Raw genomic sequence first — 19,005 nt, 5'->3', positions numbered from 1 at the left:
GTGATCCGGAAGTTATCCCAACCTAGATAACTATTCTTCCGGTGAATATTGCCGTCATAAACAGGTAGATAAAAAAATCTGATTTACCTCAATGAAACGGCCTTGACAGAGACAGGTAATTTACCAAGTTTTTAAGAATCGGACAGCTTTTGAGAGGTATTTATAGTCGTTAGTCTTTGCCGTGTTGAAACAGTCAAACCACCAACTGACTAGCTGCAGCTGTTGGTGTGGCTGCGGCTGCCATAGCAACCGCTGAAGAAACACTGACAGGCTAACGGTTGTTTGTTGTGCTAGCCTCAAACATGACGTCGAGCCGAGTAGTGTGTTCAGTTCAGCGACATCTACCCAGTTAGTATCATAACCTAGTGCTACTTCCTGGCGCCATTACTTATATTTCTTACTAGCATCATTGTTCTTTGAGTTTTTATCAGGCTGTCGATGATGTCAGACTGTTGTATCGTCTTGCTGTTGAGTTCAGCTAACTTGACAAACGGTAATTTCCATCCCATGCAGTAAGCTAACGTTAGCTACCAAGGCCATAAACTTAGGTTACCTCACCCTCACCGTTATGTAAACGCTGTCTTTCTGGTTCGTGATCGGGATTTCAGATTATTTAGACACAAATAAATTCTAAAATAGGTTGTCTTAACTTTGAGCTTATTTTTTGAAGTTGTCATTTGCTGGTTCTAATTGTCTGGTTTGGTAAGGTTAGAAGTGGACCTAACCTAGCTGCCAGTAATCTACTCTAATGCGATTAATTGATCCACATCAACTAATCTACAAACATGATTGATTTTAAAGTGCATCCGTCAATCATCGCACAGAAACTGTGTGCTTTAGGAGTGTTGCAGTGAAGTGTTAGAAATGCCAGATTAAATCTGCCCTCTGTGTTTCTTTAACTCACTGGTCAATTGTAATCTGTATCTGTTTTCCTAAACAGATACGGATAGTGTTTGACATGCAATGGTGTTCAGAGATTAATTATGTTTGAGAAAGTACTCAACTTGACCTAAATATAATTTCAGGATTCAGCTTGAACTAGTATGGATGTTGATGACTGTAATGGCAGAGCCTATATTTCAGGTAAAGGTTTATGTAGTAGAAGCTACCATGTTGTTTAACATTGGCATGCTTGTTAAATGTGGGACTCCAGAGTTATTATGGTTGTGGTTTTAGGTAGTGGGGAGTCATCACTGGAAAGAGAGTTTTCTGGGAACCTTGGAGGTCCAAATGTAAGCACCCCAAATAGCAAGAACAACTCTCCTAGACGGTCTCTAAGTGGTGAGTGGGACGTTAAACTATTCTTATTTACATGTGCATTTCAATAAACAAGATTGATCACTTAATGTCATGTTTCCTCTGTCTGATTTTTCTCGTGCCTCTGCAGCCAACTCTATTAAAGTGGAGTTGTACAGTGATGAAGACCTAGGACGCAATAATGAAGATGAAAGAATAGAGCGGATAGATGATGGAGGCTCAGGACAGGGATCAGAGTCTGGTGGAGGCTACAGGGAAGTCATGAACCCTGAGACCATGCCACCTGGAGCCACCAGACTGCCGAACGGAAAGCTGAAGTGTGACATTTGTGGAATGATCTGCATCGGGCCTAATGTTCTCATGGTGCACAAACGCAGCCATACAGGTGACTAATGTGTTTAAACCATAAACATTTAAGTAAGAATAAAAAAAGCACATCATGTGTAAACAATTTAAGACATTTGCTGGATTTATACCATTTTAAAAAGTATGGAGTTGTTTTTTTATTATATATTTTTTTAAAGTGTGGATAGGAGTGGAAAAAAGTTTGGAGTTTCTAAACATGATTACCTGTTCTATTTTCTAAAAGAGAAAAAAAAATCTAATTTTCCAAAATGGAAGTGGTTTTTACATTGAAACCATATTGAATTAATGTCCTTTAATTTTGATTTGCTGCATTAGTTAAAAGTTTAGCCTTCTCTATTTCAAGTTTCTGACTTAGACCCCACACATAAATACATACCTATTTAAAATGGAAAAAAGGACAATTTCATAGTTTTGGGTTTTTTTTCCAACTATTACTCAGTTTAGGCTAGGATTCGAAGCAGCTTCCTTACATGGAGCTACGATGCCAAACAACATCACATTCATAAACTTTTGAGTACTGAATGTGCATGTGATGTTACTGAAAACAACTAGTGATTGTAGCAATTTCATAAAAAATCCCCTTTCTTTTACTTAGTTTTCTTGTATTGTCTGTTTTTGCTTGTTGTGATAACATTAATAGTCTATTATTGTGCTTTTGTGGCCAAGACTTCCTAGCAAAAGAGCTTTTAAATCTTAATTGGATTATTCCAGGTAAAAATAAAGACTAATTGAAGAAAAGCTTTAAAAAGTTTACAATATGTTTTTAAAAATTTGTGAAACATAAGGATCTTTGATTTTTCTGAGTTGGTGCAGAAGCAGAAAAATCAGTGAAACAATTCACTACTACAGCGCTGAATCAGAAGCAAATGTCATTGTTGCCTAATTTCATAAACAGTGGTACATAAAGATAATAATAATGTGAATTCTTAGTACTCAAATGTCTAAAATATAAAAAATGAAAACAACTGATAAAAGAAAACGAGTAATTCTGGGTCTGAAAATGTTCTACATTTTGAATGTAAGATCCTCAGGAATCCTGCGTTCTTGTCTAAGTAGACTAACACAATGCACTAAGCCATGTAGTTGTTTGAAGAGAACATGTGCTAACTTATTTTACAATTCACAGGGGAAAGACCATTTCAGTGTAACCAATGTGGCGCCTCATTCACCCAAAAAGGCAACCTGCTCCGCCACATCAAGCTGCACTCAGGAGAGAAGCCGTTTAAATGTCCCTTTTGCAGCTATGCTTGTCGAAGAAGAGATGCCCTTACTGGGCACTTACGCACTCATGCAGGTAGAACAATTTAATACCTGATAAGTGTGTTTTGTTGTTCTTTTCTTTCTTACAATCAGTCTGCGTTATAACTGTCTTCCTCCTCTACCTCCAGTGTCCTCTCCAACCATAGGGAAGCCATATAAATGCAGTTTTTGCGGCCGTAGTTACAAGCAGCAAAACACCCTGGAGGAACACCATGAGCGCTGTCATGGTTACCTACAAAGTCTGGAGTCACAACCAACAAACAGTGCTCATAATCTAGGTATAGTACTGGCACTCATTCCTCTTACAGAATGGTGACCGTAAAAACTCCTTTACAAGTTGATGACCACAATCCTCCTTCCATAATTGCCTGAAATCCCAAAATGTGGTTTTAGATTCCACGGCAAACTAGGACTCACAAGAAACGCTGTCTGAGTTATGACGAAACTTTAAAATAACGTAACAGTTTGTTTGTACTCTGTCCAGGAGAGGAGATGAGAGAGCTAGAGTTTGTACCAGACTCTCTTCTGCAGCCGTCCTCAGACAAGATGGCTTTTATCGATCGGCTCGCCAACAGCGTCACTAAACGCAAAAGATCCACACCACAAAAATTTGTAGGTGAGCATTTAGTCTCAGTGTGGACGGTTTTAGGGATTTAACAAAGCAATATTCGTTGCTTCAAGTGTAAATTCAGGTAGTCAAATCTGCCTTTTTGATGGGATTACCAGTCCTCTGTACTTATTCTCCCAGAGGGTTCAAGTAGCTTCCCAATTCTGTTTCTAGTAGTCAAACTTATGTGCAGTAGGAAGGACTTTAGTGATTTAACTAAAGCAAAACAAATTTAGATTTATTTATTTATATTTATATCACATCCACGCAGTTGATATTGCAATGACGACTTCAATTTAATATATTGTGCAGCTCCACTTTAAAACCAACAACTTGAGATTTTGTGATGGATCAACACAAAATAGCAAAACATTGTGAAGGGATGCATTTTTTTCAGAACTTTTATACAAGTAAAGATCTGAAAAGTGTGACAAGCAGACCGGTCAAGGAGTAAGTTGCAGAGAAGTGTAAACTGCAGTTGTGTTGAAAAACAATATTCTAGATTTTGGATACCTCACAGAGCATAGTTCAATCCGGCATCACCAAAGAGAAAACAATATGTCACTTCTGAAAACCCACAAAAGCACAACTGACCATCTAAACTGTCTGCCTGAGCAAAAAGGCTATAATTCGGCAAGGCAGCCAAAAGGTCAATGGTAACTCTGCAGGAGCTGCAGAGAGCCACAGCTTACTGTTTGCATCAAGACATTTAGGAGAGTCAACTAAAAAACAAAACTAGAAAGCTAGCACTGCATACAGCCCTAAACATACCATCCCTGTGGGGGAGCATATTAGTGGCAGAATGATGATGTGGAAATGTTTTGCGTCAGTAGGAGCAGTGAAGCTGGTCAGAGTAAATTCAAGGCAGTCCTGGAAGTAAACCTTTCAAAGGCTGGAAAAGCCTTGAGACTGGGACGGAGGTTCAACTCCCTTCAAGACAGCTGTCCTAAACATGCAGACTGATCGACAATGGAATGATTCAGGAGTAGTCTAGTCAAAATTTACACTTAAATACAATTGAAAATATGTAGCAGACTTTACAATTAATGTTCCCAGACCTTCTCTATCCAATCTGGCTGGCCTCGAGTTGTTTTGTGAAGAAGAATAGGCAAGAATTTCAGTCTTTGGCTGTGCTAATTGGAAGAAAGACACTAGCAGCTATAATTGCAGCAATAGGTGTTTATATAAAGCATGGACTGAGGTGGGGTTAATACAAATGCACGCCGCACGTTTCTGATTTTTGTTTTAAAAAATTATGAAAACCTTGTGTCTTCTTTTTCCCCTGCACAAATATGCCTTTGCTTGTTTTGGTCTATCACATCATCCAGCCAGAAAAAGTCATCCTTAAGGCTGTAATAAGAAACAATTAGGAACAAAAGTCTTTCAGGAATATAAATCCTTTTGTAAAGCATTGCATAGAATGCATCAAAAGTTTCGGTAATAACTTATTTGATGGAACTGCATATTATATCATGAGATTGTGTGTGTCTTTATGTTGCAGGACAGAAGCACATGCGCCTCAACATTGCGGATGCACCTTATGACCTGACAGCTGGCTTGGATAAAGGCGAGGATGTGCAAGCTGGGGACCTGGAAGAACCTCACTTCGCCAGCCTTGCAGAGTACACAGCAGGTAATGGAGGAGGATTATCAGATGCCATTAGGCCTCTACACCTTCCTCCCCCTCATCCATCCTTTTTTAAAGAACTCCGGCCGAGCCTCAGCTCCCCTCACACCTCCGTTGCTCTGGGCCCGAGGTTGGATTGCACGGGCACCGGAGTTGGGCTGGGAGCTGTTGTTGTTGGCGGGAGGGAGGCAGCAGAGGGTCACGAAGACCTTCCTGCTGGCCGAAGTCATGCACCGTCGCCTAGCAATGGTTTCCAGGACTCCACAGACACGGAAAGCATGCCGGACGAGCCCTGCAACAGCACAGCTCCTGTCCCAACGTTGCCCAGTAACAACGGGCATCAGCTCCTTCACTCCAGCAAACACATCGCCAGACCTCCTCCCACCTCACACCACAGGAGTCGGGAGAGACGCAGCCCCAGCCGAGCCAAAGATCGGGAGCTGGAAAGAGAAGATGGAGGACACCCAGCGTTTCCGCCTCCCGCCTCGGCTCCGACTTCCAGCTCACCTACGGCGCCTTCCTCTACCTCCAGGGAGGCTTTCCGGGTCGTAGATGCAGAAGGGCGGGCTGTGCGGTCGTTCCGCTGCGAGCACTGCCGCGTGCTTTTCTTGGACCACGTCATGTTTACCATCCACATGGGCTGCCACGGTTTCCGACAGCCTTTCGAGTGCAACATTTGTGGCTACCGCAGCAAGGACAGATACGAATTTTCTTCACACATTGTCCGCGGCGAGCACATTATAGACTGAGGTTTATCGCTGGACGCCCTTCTGTGCATACAGAGATCCCCCCCCCTTCCACTCAGACGAGGACCTGGCTTGGTTTGATCTGCACATGAGCTTGAAGGGGTCACCGACGGCGAGAAGCCGCTCCTGAATGTTTCAGATCCTGGCACAAAATTGTAATAGGGTTTCTAGTTATTTTATGAGTGATTTAAGTATTTAAAGTACATTTTCATTAAAGGTGTACCAAAGTGTAGAAGGACGAAATGCATTCTTTTAGCCACAGACGTGCCTTGCACCAAAGTTCAGGATTCAGACTGCATGCACAAATTATAGTAGACAAATCCTCATCAGAATTAACACGGGAAAGGCTATGGTGAAATCTTTAAAGAAATGAATGCTTCATTCGAAGTTTATGCTTTTTCTTTTACGTTTCTTTAACACTGGAGGAATCCTGTGCAGTTGCTTTATTTCAAAAAGTACAACTCAAGCTCAAAACCAAGTCCATGTTAGCTAAAGTAAAACATTGGAAGGGGTTGTCCTTTATATTATATTAGAAATGCACTTTGGTTTTTACAAGAGGTGAAATGAAGAGATTTGTGTTTGTATGTATTGGCGTGTGTGAGAGAACAACCCTGAGGGGCCCTCAATTTTGTTGTAAAAGTGAATAACGAAGGCCCTTGTTTTTGTCTGTCGATGCCTTGAGGAATAATGTATGAATCTGTTTTCGTCTCTTGACTGTTTTGTTTGCACTGATACCTGCCAGAAATCTGATTATATTAAATTATTTTATAGAAATATAGTAATGTTCTGCACCTCTCTGAAAAATAATGTGAGGAAAAACCGGCTGAAAGCTCTGCCTCAAGAGGAGCGGGGTTTAGTTATCACTGCCAGAGTTTGAGTTCAGAACTTCCCTTTGAAAAATAAATTAAGACCTGATCCAACACTAATATATAACAAATCTATTTATGATGTATTTAAAATGAGTTTGTTGTTCTGTCATTGTATTATGCCTTTGACTTGTTCCCCAGGCTGGAAATGCTAGACTTCATGTCTTTCTGGATGTCACAATAAGAAGGATGTCACAGAATGATTTAAACACTCGCGTTCTTATTTTTGTTAGTATTTCATGCATTTTAGATTCTCTGTGGCTTTTCAGCAAATGTTTACCCTGTTTAGCAAAACTAAACCTGATATTCTATTATGAAAGTTGAAGATTTAAGGTTAGGGTTGTTGGACCTTTTAGTGGTTAAAGCGCAATGTTCTGCCCAGAAGGCAGTTTGAATCTCGAGTTAACAGGAATGATTGATATCACTTAAAATAAACAGTTATGAAAAATGTTCTTAAAATTCAAGACTGACTCGGGCTTCAACCTTGTGATCATGGTTCGAGTCTATTCCCTCGTCAGTTTTTCATTCATTAGTTTTCTTATTTCCAGGTTCAAACTTTTCTAAGACGAACTAAATTGAGCCCACTCAGCCACTTTAGGCTTTAAATGAATATTAGTGGTTGTGCCAGTGTTGTGAACAGTTCCTGTTTTGTCTTACTGATCCCAGTTCATTGATTCTTGCAGTTTTAACAGTTGTTTAGATATGCAGACGTTCTGAAACATAAAATGTTTGAAAATAACGGTTTAAGGCAACGTGTTTGTTTGGTATTAGTGTGGTTCAGTGTGGCACCAAATAATTTCCTCATAACTGGGCCAAAGAACCACTTGTTTGCTACTGTAAAGCACTTTTCCTTGGTTATAGCAGCGAGAGGAAAATTCAGACATTTGTACATTTGGGAAAAGGCTGTTTATTGCTGTTATTAAAGGCTTTTGGACATTATAATCCTCATCTCCACTTTATTTTGTGGAAGTTCTTTCAAACTGTGTGACGTAAACGTATACCTCATTTAATCTGGAAGGAAAGTTTTAACTAAGCACATATCTCTGCTAAAACAGACTTGAGTCACATTGCACTTTAATATTTCCAAGTCTAAATTCACATACATTTTTCTTTTGACAGGAAATAAAATTCCCATTCTTGAGCAGTGAACAATATCCTGCCTTCCTGAAGATAGTGTTATATGGGGAAGAGGTTTTCTGAAATTTATAGATTCCTGCAGTTTATTTAAACACCTAGTGACCTCATTGTTAAGAATGTTGACTTTAAAGTGTTCATCTTAAATATATTTGTACAGCAAAAGCATTTAATCCCGAGGTCTCCCTTTGCGTTTTCATTTAAGCCCCCCATGCAAAAACTTTTTAAATGTAGAAATAAATGTTGTGCCTTTAGTTGGAAGTCTTATTTTTCTAACAGCTGTCTTTTATACACTAAATGCTGTTTTGGTCCAGATTAATTATCCCAAACTCTGATCAGATCAACTTTCTAAACTACTGGCTTATTCATATTTTTTGATCCTATAAAAAAATCCAAAAGAATCGTCTTGGCTCTCAAATTTACAATGTGCCATATCCTATATTTACCCACTAAAGGCACAAGTTTGACCGTCCTATTGTTCCAAAGCTATTTGTTCCTGAGCAAACCCAAAAACGTTCTAGATAACTCACTAATAAATACATCAATTCAAGTTATTATATTTACTAAACTATAGTGATCTTTGTGACGCTTCTTTAATGTTTAACTTAATCTTTTTCCTCTCAATATTGCTTTAAATAACTACAGCTTTTTAAATGTATCATATGTACTTTTGCATTTGCTTAACTCAATCTGAACTTGCTGTAAGTTTTGTACTGTAAGCATTTACCCTAAATAAAATCTAATTTGTGTTTCCTAGAAAAACAAAAGACTGAGTTTCACTGATTCAAGTTTTGTAAAGATGTTTTAATTTTCTTTTTCAGGAACACAGCATCTTCAGATTTCACTTTACATTGGTTTTGGAGGAGCTCTTGGTGCGCCAGCCTGTAAAGAGAAACAAAAACAGAAATGTTAGCACAAGAGCCGCTACAAACATTTGTGAGCTCATCTCAACCAAGTTATTTTAGTCTAAATCTGGAAGCCGGCTTATTCCAGAGCCAGTCAGACTTATAAAGTCTGGAGAAAAACTCACAGCGGGCCTGAATCTTGGTGGTGGGGTTCGGTCCTTCCTGGCCTCACAGGAGCGGTTCCTCACCACTTTGCTGTGGATGGCACAGCTGACACAGTAGTGCAGCTTCACGTAGAGCTTGGGCAGAACATAAGCTGCAAAGTGAAGAATGACATCAATATAAAAATACAAAAAATAAATTTTTTGTATGAAAATCTGTTAATCTTAGCTGTCAGGTCATGGTTGGTAAATGTCACTCATTAGTACACAAATCTGATCTTTCAACTTAACATTTTAAAACCTAAAGTGTAGCTTTTATCAAACATTTTCTGTCTTATGTAACCCATGTAGATTTCCCTTCTTTTTAAAAAAAATCCAAATCCTTACTCTTAATTCATTGCTGAAATTTTAGGCATTTTGTTTGAGAGGACACTTACAGTCGAAGACGCTGGCATCTGAGATGTCTCTCACAGCCGCTGCCTCCACAATGTTCCTGATGACAAACTTCTTAATGGCCTTGTCCTTGGGGACGCAGCGGGCGCAGTTTGTGCAGCGGATGGGCTGCACATGTCCACGGCCCTTCTTGGCACGACCGTTGTTTCTCCTCTTCTTGGTCTGTAACACACAGAGCCAATGTTAAAAAAGAAACACACACACTAAACTCAGGTGACTGTTTTCATTTGACAATAAAGCAAAAATAATAAACGGCAAGTTTCTCGAGTTTCCGTACACAACATACCAATACGAAACATCTCCACATTTCTTCATCTGTTCACTAATATAGATTATTCAATAACACTTTCGCTCAGACGGTTTGCTATCTTTTTATTCAATGATGTGTTGCAAAATATGAGATTGTCTGTATATAAATTCTTGGTAGTTATGTTAGTTAAGAGGACTGCTACAACTCAATTTACTGACAATATCTGAAAAGGCAGGACAATCCAAAATTTTAACATGTCATGACATCTAAAGGTTTTGAATTTCAGACTGTTTTGGTATTTTGGCTGGTTTTATCACAAATTTCAATGTTAGCTAAGGAACATATTACCCCAGAATATCAGCTTTTTAAGCTCTGTAGCTGTCTTTATCTTGGTATCGAATACATTTTAAAAAGTGTTTTTTTTTCCTACATATATTCTTAAAATACTTACTGCGTATCTGTTACAAATAAGCTAAATGCTAAAGGTCACCTCCCTGCATAGACAATAGTACATCTCTTATTCTTATGATGGATTGAAAATGAAATTGCGTTTGAAACCTTGAGATATAAATGTGTAGTACAATTCACAACACTCGGGAATGCAAACTATGTCATTGTGAACCTCCAATAATAGAGAGGTGTGTTGAATTAAAACAGATATTAGGGCTAAAACGTTTTATGAAGGATGCGGTAAGTTACCCGACTGGGTTAGCTTCGGGGTTTTGAACCTCTAGCTGCCAAGAGGCATTTTTACATCTATGTATTGTCAATTTAGCGTTTTAATGAACTGACGCTCTTGAGAATCAAATTTTCGTGCCAAATTTATGTTGCTGCAGCTCGTCTCAGTTTACATTAGCAGCTACTTTTATCGTTAGCCAGCCCAACGAACACATGCACAAAACGGCTAGCCTGCTAACGGTTAGCATTAGGCCCCGACTCTTTTTCTACTTGTTCTGATGGATATTAATAGCCTGTTCGACGTGTCGTGTATTCGTTATGGGTTTAAAAATGCTTACATGTGTTCAGAACGCCACACATTTCGATTAAAATACGAGTTTATTATGTGTGTGAAATGCCGCCGTCGGTAGCACACACTCACCATGTTGCACGGGAAGCTGGAAAGAGGACCGGAAGAGGCTGCACGGCGACACAAGAACCCGTCCGCTCCGCCCTCTGACTGATTTAAACCTAGAGTAAAATCTACCGTCTACAGCAGAAGATGTCTAAAATAAAAATATCTCACGTATCACCTCATATATATGTGTATTTGTGTCTATATATATGAGATTAGGCTGTTCTTAATCTTGTTTTGCAAGGTATAAGTCATTTGCATTTGATTTAATATAACTTGTGCAATCGTTGTCCTTGGTCAGATGTAATGATTTATTCATTTCCGTGACCCATTCTCACACACCGACAGATATATTTGTGATTTAAGACTCTACATTCATTAATTTCTCGATTTAAACCCTGCACTAATTGCTGGACAGTGCACAAATGATTCAATGCTGACCTCTAATTATTATACAGTAGCATTACAGAGGACGTCACACACCCTGACAGTCAAACTCAGTGAATCGCATTTTAATTCAGTTGTATTAGTTTGTCTTTAGTTGAATCTATTCACAAGTCCTTTTGTCCCCACAGGCACCCATACCAGAACTTTAATTCTCCTTTCATTTCGCTGCCAGAACTCTGGAAGCTTGATAACGGCAGCAAAAACAAAAGTAACGGCCGCCTGGCAAGAAACTGGGTCCGAAACCACACAGCTGGCGGCAGCATCTGGTGAGTTCTCGTTAAAAAAAAAAAAAAAAGTTCAGGGACGTGCTGTGGTTCCACCCACGTTTGGAGGCCTTGAGTCCTCGACGCGGCCGTCGCGGGTTCGATTCCCGGACCCGGCGACATTCCCCCTTTCCTATCAGCCTACTTTCATATAAGGGACACTAGAGCCCGCAAAAGACCCCCCGGAGGGGAGGGGGAAAAAACAGTTTTATTGTTCAGATGTTCGGGGTCACCCATGTGGAAGTCCGGAGAAAAAGACGAAAAAATAATTTGAGTCTTGTTTTATTCTCAATGTCTTCCAACCGTTGGTGTCTTCTCACCTCACCGTCTCCCCTTCACATTAAGAGTATTCGGGTGTGAAATATATACATTCTATCCGCCACAGAATCATTTGTTTGTTGACTTTTTAAGTGCACTTAGACACTCTGCAAATTTGAAACCATAAAATACTTCTTAATCGGAGTGTTTTAGTGGACTTCTAAAGATTTTAACAAAACTCCCCTCTCCCTTTGAAGAGCAGTAATCCCAGATAATGTGTGCTGCCATTACCGTACTTTAATGTGGATGTGGTATTCTTTTGCTGACACTTTGTGTTTTTTTTGCTTATTTCTGCCAAACAGGTTTTAGGCCCAGAAAGTCCAATTTGATATCAACGGACCATAACACAAAAGATCTTACCCAGCTCAGGATTTCTCTGCAAGACGAGGATCCTGTTTTGCAATTCTTCCTTCAACCCCAGCCAGGTATTTTGTTGAAGACGGCCGTTTATTCAAGCATTACATATTATACTTCTGTGAACAGGGGTACATCCTTATCCTGACTCATCACCTTTTGTCCAAAGAGATGATTTTGATCCTTTTAAACCTCTTTGCAAACTCTGCTAAATGCTCCAAATGTCAGGAAATCCTTCTCAGACAGGGTGTGAACCATTAGGCAACCAGGTTGTTGCTGCTTTTTATTCGCTTTGAAAGTGATTTTTGTTACAGATTTTGTAGTTAAGTGTTTTCTTTTTATGGAACATAGTGCTGTGAAGAAGTATTGCTTCTGTTCAGATTTTTTTTAAATTATTTTTTTCTGTTTGTATTTCTTTTTTGTGATAAACTGATTTTAATATCAGGCTACACAGATTTTTTAAGGAAAAATGTGAACTTTGACTAGACCACTCCAAAGCCAGTAAGTTTATTTTTCCAGCCATTCAGTGATGAACTTTCTGTCGTACTTTGGATCATCGTTCTGCTGCATTTTTGCCTCAAAACCAGGTTAGCTTGAGGTTAAAGTCACAAACCGATGGCCGCACATTCCACCATCAGCTGTTTATAAAGAAGAACAGAGTTCATGGATCCACCAAGAGCCAAAGCTGTCCCAGATCACCATGATGCCACCACTGTGTTTGACTGTAGAATGATGCTCTTTTATAAAATGGTGAGTTTTACAGCAGAAGTAAAGGGATGAGGCTTCCACCTTCTTTTTGTCAGACAACAGACTGTTTCCCAAAGGATCTTGGGAAAGATTGTAAAGCTTTGGCTTAATTTTAAAAACATGTTTGACATAGTTGTTATAGGATATTGTTTTTTCACAAAGTGCTTACAAAGTGGTGTTCTGTACGAAATAGGCGAAAAACAACAAAGTCCTTGAAAAAGTTTATTTAAATTAAATTCCCTGCCAGGACCTCATTTGTTCTTGCTCTTCTTATCTTTGGACTTCTTTTTGCTGAGCTTCTGGGCGTTGGCCTTTTTGTAGAGGTAAAGCCCCACCAGGCCGAGCAGCGTGGGCACTAGGGCAAAACACACCAGGGGGAAAACGTCGTTGATGATCTTCTGCCACTGCGCCTGCGGTGAGAGAGAAATCACCTCCACCTCGAACTCAAGCGTAGCATCACCTGCGACAGATGCAGTATTTTGCTGTCATCCACCAAGTATGTACAGAGAAGTGACTTAATAAAATGCATCGTTACTTTTTATTTGTCATTGTTTGGTCTGGGTACCTGGAATTGTAGGAGGGTATCCTTTTTTTCCATATGCAAGGCGAGAAGGAATGGTGGCTTTTATTTTTTGCCTGAAGACGGGAAAACAAATTTGTTTCTCAAAAATCATTGGACACATTTATAAAATGTTTTCTTCTTTTTTGACAAAAATCAAAGCTTTTTCTCGCCTGTGGGACTTACCCTTCACAGACACCAATCAAGCTTTGCTCCAGACCTGTAAGGAAAGTCACACAACACTGACTATGAGGAAATAAAAGGTCTCAATGAAGTGCCACTGATGCTGCAGGAAAGCTGCATTATTAATATCATTATTATTTGTTAATTTACCAGCAATAACTGTCCTCTTCCCCAACACGAGAACGAGAGGATCCTTGGACAGCGAGGAGTCGATCAACTGCCCATCCATCAGCTTTCCCTGAGCAACCAGAGAAACAGGAACAGGAGTAAGAAAGAGAAAAAACAAGATTTCAGAGTTGATGGCTGTTGTTTTTTCTCGCACCAGGTGTGTAATCAGTTAAGGTTTTGCAATTAATTGTAACAGAATATATGAATAACCCTAAATATAAACAAAATTGTCATGCGAAACAGATTTTTGGTCCCATTACTTTTGATAAGAGATCATTCGACATTTTTCTTACTAACATATGTAAGATAAAAAAAGACATCAGTGATCTTTAGACCAGATATGTGGTTATCTTAAAGGATTTTTAACAAAAATCACCATGTTTATGCCTTATTCAGTATTTATGGTAATACTAATAATTATTATTAATGATAATAATAATCATCATTATCACAATTATTATGACTATTCATAATAAAAAATATTATTACTATTAGAAGTAATAATAATTGCAGCTATTGCAGCAATAGATATGTATTGAACTGAAAATTCAACTTATGACATGAATGGAAATTTCAACCTCCAGCTCACAATTTAATAATAAAAAAAGAAAGTAAATTTGTCTAAATTTTGGGAGAGATTTTATTGATTTCTTTATTTTCCTTTTTTCTCAATTTTATAATAATCTATGTTATTTGTATTATTAAGGGAAAATAGATGCATAATATTAAATGGCACAGTACCATATGTAGTATTTCTCACCAACGTGTTAATTTCCACTAATGCCTCACCCATGACACCGCTACCCAAGTGATAGGGTTGAAACTATATTTTAAATATATATATATATATATATATATATATATATATATATATATATATATATAGTGAGACATTATACTGAACATTATAAATCGCTGCCATCATTTTTATGTTTCTACTATAATAAAATGAAAGCGATGTCCAACCGAGCTGGTATTATGCTGACGTGTTGCACCGCCCCTATATGCCTCATAGTAAAAATCTAAGTCGAATCGGTTCCCGTGTAAAGTCACATGAAGCACAGACGCGTAAAACCACATCATGTCCAAAGTGTGAGTCTAAATCCCGAGCCTGAGGCTTTTTATCGCCCAGTCTGAGCCGCTGTATGGAAATGCTGCTGCGGGATCCACATGGTTCATGCGGACGGTGCCACATAGACAACATCTGCCCTCGTCATCAGCTGGGCTCGTCTCTGCCGTTGTTTGTAAAAAAATTAAATAAAATAGGTTCCTTCCCCAAATACACACGGGCTCGCTGCTTTATGGGATAAAGAAGAGCTGAGTGTCTGATTGACTTACTGTGTAGTGGACTTGCAGCGTGTCTCCCATTGTGGAGAGTACTGAACAAGTTTCTGGCTTCACCTACAGCATGAAGAGTTCAGAAACTGTTATTTTGTTTCAGGGTGTTGCGTTATAGCATTTCCTGCTGCTACACTGTAATACTCACCAGTGTCTCGACCTGCAGCTCATCCGTTTCACTTTCCTCAACCTGTGCGAGTGCACAGGAGAAAACAGCAAGCACCAGGAGAAAAACCCGTGTCTTCATTGTGGACTTGTGGAGAAGAGCCGCGGCCATCCACTAACTTCAGTCTGGCTTCTTCTGCACCCAGCAGAGCGGACAGAGAGAAAATATCGAGCTGCAACGCCTGTTTGGTCGATAAGTGCGTCCAAAATGGCTCGGCAGCAGATAATGCTGAGGTGTTGTAACACTGTGGTGATTAGCCACCCGTGGATGTTGTCCCAACACCTGGGTCTCTCCACGAAGAGCCCGCCTTGAAAATTCCTCCAGCAGCATCCCATCTGCCTGCCGTGGGAGGGAAGCGGAAGAATGACTCCGCGCAGCCGCTAGGGGGCAGCGGCGCTCTGCTTCAGCTCTTCCCTCACGACGACTGGTGGGAATTCCAAGACTTTCTTGGGATTCACACCACTTGGCTGAGCTCAGAAGAAAGAGCGTAATCTTTCGGAGACTCCTGTCTGTTTAACACACCTGATTGAAATGAACACGTCATTAGCAGGCTCCAGTAAGAGTTAGTGAATGGGTTAGGACCACCAAGAAAATGTTGGAAACCACAGTTACGGTCATGAACAGGACCAGTAGTTCTGTTGTTTGACTGGTTTGAGCTTCGCTGTTTTGCAGTCCTCTCAAATGTCCTTTAGAATGAGCAATTCGTCTATTGCAATGCAGTCAGGGGAGGATCCGAGTTATGTAAGGAATTAGTTTTTCAAAAATATAAATATATACAAATATTTAGAAGGTTTGAGAACCGAGCTAACTAATTATTTTAATGATAAATAGTTTAAACCATATAGTTCCTTAAAAAAGGCATAGATTACTACTGATCCAAACACATGGAGTTAAGCCCATAATTATTAATATGCTTGGCTGACTAAACATGTAAAATATATTTTCTTTCAACAAGTAAGTTTCTGATTGGAAATGAGACAGGCATCTCTCAAAAGATAATAGAACAATGTAAAAGAAGTATAAGTTTAAGAAAAATAACATATTTTAAATGAATAATAGAATGTTGAAAATCATTTATACTCTTCCCAGTAGCCAATGAAAAAATATGCATTCAGTCAAATGATTTATGAAACTGCTGCACATATTTTTGCGTGATTGTATGGGTATTTTGATTATGTATCTTTGATAATGAGCTCTGTGTCTTGGAGGTTGGCAGTACTATTTGTCATTATCCTAATGTTTTGTTCCCTCCACAGATCAGAGTTGAGACTGTAGCTGGACCACTTCAAAATGATAACAGAACCTACAGTCAAGAAAAACATGTTAATAAAATAAAAAAGGACTACTTTTTTATTACTACTTTAAACCTAAACCTGCCAGGGGTATGAATACTTTTGGCTTAGTCAAAGTCCAGACATTAATCCAACTGAGAATATGGAGCAATACTTAACTACTGACCTTTAGAGACACTTTACATCCAGTGTGATTGAGTTTTAGCTGTTGCAGAGTAGATTTTTAATTTTCAGCTCACAGATGTGCACAGCTGGTAACCCAAACGACCTGGAAATATTATCCATGCGTCACTTTTTGTAAAAAAAAAAAAAAATCCTGTGGAAAGTAGACAAAGAAAATTATGTATCCTTTGCCTTTCACTTCACAAATATTTGATATTTTGTGTTAGTCTATTAAATCAAATCCTACTAAAATATATAGTTTTATTGCCACAAGCAATCATAAGGTTCGGCTGAGTTTGCCTTTTCCTGAAAGTCACATGATTTAAAACGGGATATTTCTGAAAATGAACTACACCACCTGCTTCAAAACAAAAATGAGAAACTGGTGTTTATGAAGGTCAGTGTTTCATCATAGTTATTTAAAAAAAATATTATTTGCCTGTAAAGTCTACCTAACTTAGAACTTAATCACAGGAACTTAATTGGGTTTTGTACAGTTAAACCACAGCGAGAGATATTTGTTGCTAGCAGGAAGCAACATGCAAAGGTTATTGTTGTAAACACAGCCATTCAACAGCTCTTCTGGCACAGACTCTGCAATTCATTCGTTTGCAAATGTTTCACCTTCTTAATAAGAAATTGCGCTGACTGAAAAAGATGTAACAAGACTTCTTGGCTTTTCTTGTTTCTGTTAGCAAATTCTTGGAAAAAAAATATGACACCTTTGCATCTCTTCAACGTTAAACTTTTTAAGAATCAAAAAATATTATTAAACATTAAGCATGGATTGTTCTCACAGATTAGAGACATTCTGGAAACTGCTTATGATGACGAGTCCAGTTTTCTTCACCTATGACTCACATATCAAGCATCTGCACCTTCCTGCAGGAAGCACTTGTTACCAGGTAGCTAAATGTCAACAAGTAACACATTAAAGAATGAATTACAATTTAACTAGAAGTCCCTTCAATGCTTGCAGATCCAATACATTTATGAACTGCAACAGTATGAATGTCCTTCTGAAAGAAGAAATCCCGATTAATGCCACATATTTTAGGTTCCCCATGGCTCATGTGGTGATTATGGAGTTCCTACACATTCATACATTTTAGCTTAATGTCATATTTGACATCTTCTAGAATACTGGACCTTCAAATCTGTGTCAGTTTTACTTTTAGCAGATCTAATCCAAAAGACCCTAGAACATACAACATTTGTCTCAAGAACTGTTTTTCCTGATAAATCGTAATAGGCAAAAACTTTTGAGTCTGTGCCAGGAGTTTTAGGAAAAATTGAGTGTTTGAAGCCAAACATCTAAACATGCGTAGAGCATGTTTCATACAATTTTTCTTGTTGCATTTAAGTACCAAGATGAACCTAAATATTAAAGATTGTGCTTCCACGAAACAATTTAACAAAAGAAATGTCCAAGAGTGATTTCCTTCCTAACAGACAGAGACTTATTCTTATTTAAACATGTCTGACTAACCAGACAACCTGAAAACAGTTTGTGCTGCTGCAAGATAAGAACTCATGACTCATCTGGGTGATAAAACCTACTTCCCCCATCTAACCACAGTACTACTCAGAAGTATGAAGGTAGAGCTACTTGTTTATATTTTAGATCTATGATCTGACTTAATTGCTACATTTACATGTGCATCAGTTAATAATAGGAAATAGATTATGCCACCCACAGACCTGCAGCTTTGTCTGTTTTAAACTGTTCAAACCCCCCTTCATGCAGTTTCTCATTGTTAAATTTTGCAATGCTATATTCTAAAGCAAAACTTTAAATGGCTTTAAGAACAGAGTAATTCTTGTGTAATATTAATTCTGCAGATTTGAAACAAATTAACCGGTCTTCTAAATTTTTTCACTTAACTTCACAATTAAATGAGTCTGCATCTCACACCCAGAGCTTTCATGGAGTGTTTTTTGCATGCCTGGGATCAACATGTTGCAGTCAATTACAGCATAAAGACCCATAACCCACAAAGACAGGCCCTTTACACCTTCCAGAAGGTTTTTAAAAAATCTGAATATCACTGAGAAGGTAGAATATCTATATTTGCTGACAATAAACCTAAAAAATGCCTGAAATTTACATACCTGAAAAAGCTGGTTAATACACATGCGCTTTCCCTGATTGAGGCATTGAAATAGTAAATTAAATGTATACGCTGTTTTGTATCACTGTGTTTGGCAGTGTGCTAAAAAAAAAAAAACAACAAGATTGGAAAAAGTGAAAGTTTGCATTCAGGACATACTGTTTGAACCTTCAGATTAAACTTTTTGTATCACAAAGTATCCAATGAATTATAATATCTCCTGGTTATTGCAATAACCCCAGGAGTACCTTTA

At 38.7% G+C, this 19,005-nt stretch overlaps 3 protein-coding genes and 1 long non-coding RNA gene across 9 annotated transcripts; 2 read left to right on the top strand and 2 right to left on the bottom strand.

The window, feature by feature from the left end:
* LOC116710985 (zinc finger protein Eos) lies at nt 1-7,671 on the top strand. Of its 6 annotated transcripts, none has more exons than XM_032550338.1 (8): nt 1-115; nt 1,026-1,083; nt 1,177-1,281; nt 1,388-1,642; nt 2,750-2,917; nt 3,012-3,161; nt 3,368-3,499; nt 4,992-7,671. In XM_032550338.1, exons 2-8 carry the CDS (start codon nt 1,044-1,046, stop codon nt 5,864-5,866), a joined length of 1,725 nt encoding a protein of 574 aa, XP_032406229.1. In that variant the 5' UTR covers nt 1-115; nt 1,026-1,043; the 3' UTR covers nt 5,867-7,671. The 6 variants fall into 6 exon arrangements, with proteins under 6 accessions (XP_032406229.1, XP_032406231.1, XP_032406233.1 ...); XM_032550340.1 differs by having other exon boundaries at nt 42-64; XM_032550342.1 differs by lacking the exon at nt 1-115 and adding an exon at nt 157-348 and having other exon boundaries at nt 1,181-1,281.
* Nucleotides 7,672-8,646: 975 nt separating this feature from the next.
* Nucleotides 8,647-9,502, bottom strand: LOC116710408 (40S ribosomal protein S26; the record flags this gene model as incomplete). The annotated part of the gene is made up of 3 exons (XM_032549430.1): nt 8,647-8,745; nt 8,894-9,024; nt 9,307-9,502. Coding segments are annotated over 3 exons (363 nt in total), but the record flags the coding sequence as incomplete, so codon positions are not given.
* Nucleotides 9,503-11,213: 1,711 nt separating this feature from the next.
* LOC116711004 (uncharacterized) lies at nt 11,214-18,555 on the top strand. Its single transcript, XR_004337148.1, has 5 exons — nt 11,214-11,357; nt 11,975-12,097; nt 13,095-13,269; nt 13,669-13,840; nt 16,444-18,555. It is a non-coding gene; the product is annotated as an uncharacterized LOC116711004 (long non-coding RNA).
* Nucleotides 12,982-15,567, bottom strand: fkbp11 (FKBP prolyl isomerase 11). Its single transcript, XM_032550363.1, has 6 exons — nt 15,170-15,567; nt 15,022-15,084; nt 13,666-13,753; nt 13,519-13,552; nt 13,339-13,409; nt 12,982-13,233 (listed from the first exon to the last, which is right to left on the bottom strand). Exons 1-6 carry the CDS (start codon nt 15,296-15,298, stop codon nt 13,025-13,027), a joined length of 594 nt encoding a protein of 197 aa, XP_032406254.1. The 5' UTR covers nt 15,299-15,567; the 3' UTR covers nt 12,982-13,024.
* Nucleotides 18,556-19,005: the final 450 nt, after the last annotated feature.

The sequence above is a fragment of the Xiphophorus hellerii genome, chromosome 20 (assembly GCF_003331165.1).
Source record: "Xiphophorus hellerii strain 12219 chromosome 20, Xiphophorus_hellerii-4.1, whole genome shotgun sequence".
Lineage (NCBI taxonomy): Eukaryota > Metazoa > Chordata > Actinopteri > Cyprinodontiformes > Poeciliidae > Xiphophorus > Xiphophorus hellerii.
The sequence above is the reverse complement of the archived record's forward strand: the minus strand, read 5'-3'. Positions and strand labels throughout refer to the sequence as shown.